Source organism: Myotis yumanensis, unplaced genomic scaffold, assembly GCF_028538775.1.
Source record: "Myotis yumanensis isolate MYYU_CA2020_CCGP unplaced genomic scaffold, mMyoYum1.0.hap1 SCAF_2, whole genome shotgun sequence".
Classification (NCBI taxonomy): domain Eukaryota; kingdom Metazoa; phylum Chordata; class Mammalia; order Chiroptera; family Vespertilionidae; genus Myotis; species Myotis yumanensis.
This window is the reverse complement of record NW_027223753.1, coordinates 135,152,179-135,160,409: the sequence shown is the minus strand read 5'-3', so window position 1 is coordinate 135,160,409 and position 8,231 is coordinate 135,152,179. Positions and strand designations below refer to the sequence as shown.

The 8,231-nt window shown below is 42.0% G+C and overlaps 1 protein-coding gene across 1 annotated transcript; it reads left to right on the top strand.

Moving 5' to 3' along the window:
* The first annotated feature begins 1,321 nt into the window (after positions 1–1,321).
* On the top strand, positions 1,322–2,866 carry LOC139002591 (zinc finger and SCAN domain-containing protein 5B-like). The gene has a single exon (XM_070403760.1). It carries the CDS (start codon positions 1,322–1,324, stop codon positions 2,864–2,866), a length of 1,545 nt encoding a protein of 514 aa, XP_070259861.1.
* Positions 2,867–8,231: the final 5,365 nt, after the last annotated feature.

The following is an 8,231-nucleotide window of genomic DNA, read 5'->3' as shown; positions in this document are numbered from 1 at the left end:
TGCTCTGTTACCTAAATTTTAAACAGGTTAAGAAATGTTTCTCACATAGTTGCTTGGCCAAAAAAATCACATACAAATATTATAATAAATATTTATTTAAAATATAAGACAGGACAGAGTTCGCCAGTCCGGGCTGCAGGAGCTGCGGGTGTGGGCGCTGCGGAGGCGAAGGCCGTCACCTTCCAAGGGCAGAAGTACCTTCAGGAGAATTCCGAGGTCCAGGTGACAGACGAGGAATTCGGTGACACAGATCACGTGTTGGACTTGTCCGTGAAGTCCCGATCCCCCATAAGTCAGATGGGGGTACACCCTGAGAACAGCCGGAGGTCAACTAAGTGCCGGGGAACCAGCCAAGAACCAGTGATGTGGTGTGGGGACAGGAACTGACGTTTCCAGTGAATATGGCTGCAGACCAGGCATTTTCTGATGGGCACCCCCCAGGGCAACCTGGGCTGGGACCTGCGACCGGCCAGACTCGAGTAAAAGTAAAATGTCATGAGTAAAGATTAATGTCTTTATAGTGCAATTCTATATTAATGTCAATATTGGAACAATGTATCTTGGATGTTTTCACTATGTATCTTTGCTACACAACACCGACGTACATGTTTACACCCGGTTTTAGAATTGCATTATTGATCATGAGTAACGTGAGTAATAATATTACTCGAGTGTTGCCCAACTGTGGCCGTTGCGAGAGAAAAATATTTGAATTATGCAATTTTTTGTCTCTGCCGATGTGTGTCACCCAAAATGAGTTCGTGTGTCACCTCTGAGATACGTGTCATAGATTCGCCATCACTGGCATAGCCCATGATCGCAGCCCATGGGAGAGAAAAAGAGAGAGAGACAGAACTATTGAATCTATGGAGCCTGAACCCCAAACCTGGGATGTGCCCAAACAGGGAACCGAACACGCGACCCTCCGTGACCCCTCGGCACCCAGGTCTGCATTTCTGGGGCCTTCAAACGCTTCAGGCCCCTGCTAAGCAGCTCACCAGCCAACACAGCCTATGCGGCCCCAGGGCGTTTCTCTCCAGGAAACAATGACTAAGCGGATTATGAAAAAGGGATCAACCCTGGTCTCTAACCAATCACAGCGCAAGGCGGGAACAAGAAGTGATGCCCAGGGCGGGCATATAAACAGGCGGTAGTCAGCGTCGGGCAGAGTCTGCCAGTTCTCACTGCAGGAGCTGCGAGTGAAGGCGCTGCGGAAGCCAACTGTGGCCTGTTACCGAGTCCGTCCCTTTGGTCGCTCACCATCAGGAGCTCACTTCAGGCCGGGTTTGCTCCAGTTCCATTGGAGATGTTTCCAGGTAATATGGCTACAGACCAGGCCTTTTTCGATGGTCATGGTCACCCCCGGGGCAACCTGTGCTGGCAACTGCTACCGGCCGAAGCGCCCCAGGGAAACCTCAGTGAAGAACAGCACCTGGACTCTGAGGAGGGGCATGTGCTCTTCAGAGCCTTCAAACACACGGAGGACGCGGACCCCCTCCAGAGCGTGCACACAATGTCTGAGCTCCTCCATCGCTGGCTCAGGCCGGATGTGCTCACCAAGAAGCAGATCTTGGATAAGCTTCTGCTAGAGAAGTTCATGATCTGCATGCCCCTGGAGCTGCAGGTCTTGGTGAAGGAGAGGCGCGTGCAGAGCTGCGAGGAACTGAAGGTCTTGCTGAGAAATAAGGAGAAACCCAGGAATTGGAAGGTCATCACCTTGCAAGGACAAAAGTACCTTCAGGAGAATTCCGATGTCCCGATGGCTGAGGAGGAAGTTGGTGACACAGACTATGTGTTTGACTTGTCCATAAAGTCCCAATCCCCCATAAGTCAGATGGGAGTACATCCTGAGAACAGCCAGGAGGTCAATGGAGAGCCAGGGAACCAGCCAGGAACCAGGGACGTGGTGCGGGGACAGGGGCAGAATGTCTTCCTGCCGGAGATGATTCCCACGAAAAGTGATCTGGAGGGTGTGAGGCCCATGGAGAATTTGGTGAAGTTGGAGAAGGATGTGATGGAAGACAGGGTGGAGGCAGCAGTACTCACATCTCCCAAGCTTCCGCTTCCCAGCGGTCCTGGAGATTCGGTGCAGACAGAGGGGGAGCAGAGCCCGCGGGAAGGAACTGGCCTGGAGCTTGTGGATGCCGGTGCCGTACCTCCCACCCCCGTTCCGGAGGCACAGGCTTTGAGTCAGCCTCCAAAGAGAAGAGGTTCTGGGAATCCAGGAGGTGCCCCCCAGAGAAAAAGGGGCAACACTCCCACCCCCCAAGAGGAGCCTCAAGAAGGAGCCGTGTCGTTGGACAGAGGAGAAGTCACCAGACTGCACCGGTGCAATTCAGTGGGTGCATCGAGCACCGTGGAGCCAACTGGTCACCCTGTTGGGAAAGAACCCAAGAGAAAGATACCGTACGAGTGTCAAGACTGTAGCAAAAGGTTCAACTACAAATCACAGTTAGAACTTCACCTGAGGACACACACAGGAGAGAGACCCTTCCAGTGCCTTGACTGTCCCAAGAGGTTCATTCAGGTCTCGGACCTCCGCGCCCACCAGCGGATCCACACGGGGGAGAAGCCGTTCTGCTGTAAAGTCTGCCAGAAGAGGTTCACTCACTCAGCTACGCTGCGTGGCCACCAGCGGGTCCACACCCAGGAGAAGCCTTACCAGTGCGCCATCTGCCAGAAAAGGTTCGGCCACCGCGGGAACCTCAACGTCCACATGCGCACCCACTCGGGCCTGAGACCCTACCAGTGTCCCCATTGCCACCTGGCCTTCCGCCAACTGGCGACATTTAAAGGCCACCAAAGGACACATGTCAAGGAGGTGCCCCAGGGGCCCCAGGTCCCTTCTGACCAAGAAGGAAACTAACGGGTCTCTCCCTCTCCCTTCTTCTCTGAAATCAATAAAATATAAAAATAAAAAATAAAATATAAAATATAAGACAGAATTATATATTTTGTATTTAATAAACTATTTCATTTTGCTCTCATTATCCAAATATCATCCATAGATGGATAGTATATAACTTGAATCAAGAGCTACACAATTGGTCTCTCGAGGATCCCACATATTTCAATCCATCCCTGAATATGTGCTTATTCTTTGGAGCTATTATTAAGTTTAAATGTGACATTTGTTGTTAAACTAAATTGCCAAGAGAAAAGATATTTTTTTCAGCCACTATAGATAGTCTTCACTCCTTCCTCACTGTCAAGGTATCAGCTATCACTTTCTTGAATCTTCTTATTGACTCTAGCAGCCACATAAAATAGATAATTGGATACTTAGATGGCATATTCTCAAGCTCTTGAAATGCTTGTTTATCATATGATGTGCTGTTGAATCCAGATAAGTCAAATTAATATATATATATATATATATATATAACCATTCAACCATTCGACTTGTAGCTATGACAGGCAATGACCACCAGGGGGGAGATGCTCCGACCAGTAGGTTGCTGCTGGGGCCCTGTCGACCCACACCCCTGACCCAGAGAAGAGGGAGGAAAGTGGGGTCCCTTGGCTTGGCCAGTGGGGATCGGGCCAAAACTGGCAGGGGTCCTGGATTGCAAGAGGGTGCAGGCCAGGCCAACATACCCCACTGGTGTACAAATCCATGCACCGGCCTCTAGTAATAATAATTATAAACATATTCAACTAAATGAAGCATTGAGAGAAATTTTCTTTAAAAATTTCATGAATTTAAGTATATAGTTATTATGTATCTACTTTGTGTCCTTAGAAGACTTGTTTTGTTTATTTATTTGTAGTTTTTATTGTTTTAAAAGTGTTATGTGTGCATTTGGTTTACCTTGGCATTGGAAAAATACTGTATATGTACACATTACACTAACTAGCATATATAGGGTTCAATATTAGTGCTTAATAAATTATTGAATAGATAAATGAATGGATTATTTTATTATAAATTTCTTTAGTTAACTCAATTTTGCCTATAAGTGAGAAAATATTGCCCACATTTGATAGGTAGAGGATCCAAAAGACATGGAAAATAAATGGATTTTAAGGGTCATAATCCATATAAATGGCATACATTTGAAGTAGTTTGCACACAAATTTCTCAATTCACAGACTATGGGTAGCCTTAATACATACTAACAGGAAAAAAACAACTGTTCAGGAAGTAATATATGGAAGATAACAATACAAAGTTTAGGCAAATTTTATGTCTTGTAACTTTAAGAATACCTGACAGAAAGAGTGCAACCTGCATAACTCATTATGTACTGAGATAATATGAAACCAGTTACAAGGTTCTAAAAGAAAAGATAATAGGCTCAACCTAATGCACAGGCATGCATCTTTTCCTATTTAATGATGTTTTCTACTTACAATTTATTTTCAAAGTGCTTTGGAAAATATTATAATATTTTACTATATAGTCAATGTATGACAAGAATAAAAACTTTTCTGAAGTGTCTATATGTCATGTTACAAATCACTCTCTTAGAAGAGTATATACATTTTGAGAAAACACAGCACACATAGATATAACTTTGAATATAGATGCACAGTAATAATAAATAATTCATGTTTTATATGCAAAACCTTTTTATTCAAAGTATTCTTGATGATATTGTGATATTTGTAGATCAACCTCCTTACACGTAACTAAAATAACAATATTCAAATAAATAGGAATTCTCCCCACTTCATCGTAATAGAATATATCATTATTATCCCTCCCTAGGATTTCAATCACATTTAGAAAAGAAAATATACATTACAGAATAATGTCATTAAAGGAACTTAATGACATTGATTAATGACATCCTCTTTCAATGATTGAAAACAGTTGTAGTTTTGACCTCCATATCAATATATAATTTAATTAAAATTGTCATAACTTATGAACAGTGAACTATTTATAGAAATGTAATACAGCTTTAAAAGGTTAAAAGTATAAATGTAAGCTAGCATGATAAGCCACTATATTACTAGTAAATCTCAGTAGTGTGTGTGTGTGTGTGTGTGTGTGTGTGTTTTAATCCTAACCTGAGGACACTTTTGAAATAATTGATTTTAGAGAGAGGAAGAGAAATATTGATGTGAAAGAGATGCATCAATTTGCTGTCTTCCATATGCATGCATCCCAACCAAGGATTAAACCCCCAACCTAGGTATGTGCACTGACTAGGAATTGAACCCACCATCTTTCAGTGCTCTACCAACTGAGCCACTTGGCCAGGCTATTATAGAGAAACATTCCAAAAGAGGGTCAGGATCTGTTCCAGAGACAGAGAAGCATCGATCAGATGCTCAAACTCAGAGGGAATGTAGCAGAGGGTGGGGGTAAAGGGGAGAGATCAACCAAAGGACTTGTATGCATGTATATAAGCATAACCAATGGACATAGACACCAGGGGGGTGAGGGCATGAGTGGGGGGGTGAAGGACACATATGTAATACCTTAATCAATAAAGAAAAAAAATACAAAAAAATAAAAATATCTTTGGGGAAAAGAAACCAAACCAAACAAACAAACCACAACAAAAACAAAAATTTTATGGTGTGCTCTGAGAAGGTGTGCAATAAAGAATTAATTAGTGTTTCTCCCTCACCGTCTCTGCCCCCCCCCCTTAAAAAAAAGGGTCAGAGACTTATAATTAAGTAAAAATTGTGACATTAGCTCAAAGACACAGACATGACTGGGCTCATGATGTGTTTTAATTTGTTTCAATGACTAGAAAAAAACACACAGTAAAATGCAATTTGCCTTTAGAACTGTTAGTGATACAACTTACAGGAATCCTTAGCTTAAAATTAAAGATAATTTTATTAAGTAAAACAAAATTTATCCCATAGGATTATGAGTCAGTAATACCAAACTCTGTATCTGCATTGCACTTAATTCCCAGGATTGTTACAAAAAGTAAATGAGATATCTATTATCTGAATATTATCTACTTTCATGTAGATAATATTTAAGAAATTTTAGCAATAACCATTATTATTGTGAGTCAAAATATATATATTTTTACATTCTATGTCTTTCAATCTAATTAAATAAAAAATAGTCTATTTGTAAAAGACTTGGAGTTGCTTATCCATTCTATTTTTATTTCTTACTAGAGGCCCGGTACATGAAATTCATGCACTAGGGGGCATGTCCCTCAGCCCAGCCTGCACCCTCTCTAATCTGGGACCCCTCGGGGGATGTCCCAGGTTTAAACCGTCAGTTGGACATCCCTCTCACAATCCAGGACTGCTGGCTCCCAATCGCTCGCCTGCCTGCCTGCCTGATTGCCCCTAACTGCTTCTGCCTGCCTGCCGGATCACCCCCTAACCACTCCCCTGCCAGCCTGATCGATGCCTAACTGATCCCCTGCTGGCCCTATTGCCCCCAATTGGCCTCCCCTGTAGGCCCGGTCATCCCTACCCTCCCTCTCCTGCAGGTCCGGTCCCCCCCAACTGCCCTCCCTCTCCTGCAGGTCTGGTTGCCCCCAACTGCCCTCCCCTGCAGGTCTGGTTGCCCCCCCCCCCCCAACTGCCCTCCCCTGCTAGCCATCTTGTGACCACATGGGGGCGGCCATCTTGCGTGAGGATGTGATGGTCAATTTGCATATTGCCTCTTTATTGTGTAGAATAAACAAAAATTTTATGGTGTAGTGCTATGCTCAGCTAAATAGTGACAAGTCTATTATAGATTAAGAAAACTAACAAAGTACAACAAAACCTTTTTGTGAGAATTAAGGAAAAGTTCCTTAGAGATAATCTAGCCTTTTGCTCTTTATCCCTCTTTTTCCTTCCTGTTAACTAGTATGTGATGGCAGAGACAGAAGAGTTATTTGACACTATGAGAAAAAAAGACTGTGAGTATATCTAAGATCACCACTGCCTACCTTAGACTTGTCATTATATAAGAAAACGAAACCATTTAATTCAGTATAGGCAAGTCTGTTATTTGCAATTGCATACAATGTCTCATTAATTATTTGCCTTATAGAGGCAAAAAACCCCCACACAACTTAATAAGTTTATCATCTGCAATTACCAAAACATTGTTTACTAAAACTCCCTTTCCCTCTTCTTAACATAATATTATTCTTTTTAACAACATGATGTTTCAGAAACAGTATGAAATCTGTCCTGTCATTTCAGGAAAAGTAGGTCTCTATCTTTTATAAATTAATTTCAAAGGAATATTGTGAGATTAACACTAGGAAAAAAATACAATGAACTATCATTCACACTGATGGTTTAAGATTCTAGGGGCATTGATCTAAGCACCTGCTATAAATAAATACCAAAAACTACCTTTAATTTTCAAAGAAAACCAAAGATAGTTCAACTGGGATATCATACACTGCAAGGAGAACACAGAATTATTGGATGTATCCTTTTTCAACTTTCACAGCTGTTAAGAAGAGTAGCCAATGGTACATTGACTTCCCATTAGAGTTAGTAACCTCCAGAGAGACTATGAAGGCAGAGAGCATTCCACAAAGATGCTATTTGATAAGGGTCATTGATGAGTATATTAAGTTTCTTCTCTGTGATTTCAGATGGAGAATTTGCAAAATGTTATGGCTGCTTATTTGCCATTGAGAGGCTGTGCTGGAGATTTCATTTATGAATATGTTACAAGCTCATATTGCTTCATGGAAGCTAATATACCTGGTATTTTAAAATTTAAGGAAGAAACAGGCCAAGATGCAGACCCAGCTCTCCTCAGGGGAGGAGTACCAATTGTTTAGGTTCATTACCTGAATGAATAAGAGGAAACTGCTGAGCTTCTGTGTTAATGTTGATAAGGCAGCCCATTTATTTTGAAAGTTTACATACAGAAGATATGCTACAGCTTCTTTTACCAAAAGCAAGCACCCTTGGGACAATCAGCTTTGAAGTATATTCTATCTACACATTTGATGTAGCATTTTAAATGCAGAATTGAATTGCACAATCATATATATACCCACAGAAACCCTAGCCTTCAATCTCAACAGAATTTTCTCTGTGTGCAGTATCTGATTCTGCAAAAGAGAAAAATATGGCTTAGCTTTAAGACTGTCAACAGTACCTTGGAAGGGCATCAACAGTTCTTACATTGAAAATATGTGCATTAGGATCTATAGAATGCTGAGAATTTGGCAACTATTTTATGCTACTTTAAAGCTCAGAAATAGAAGAGGTTGAGTTCCTATCTTATTTAAGACATTGTTACAAGATGCAAGACATAAGGTTATAAACTGTTGTTAATATAATTGAAG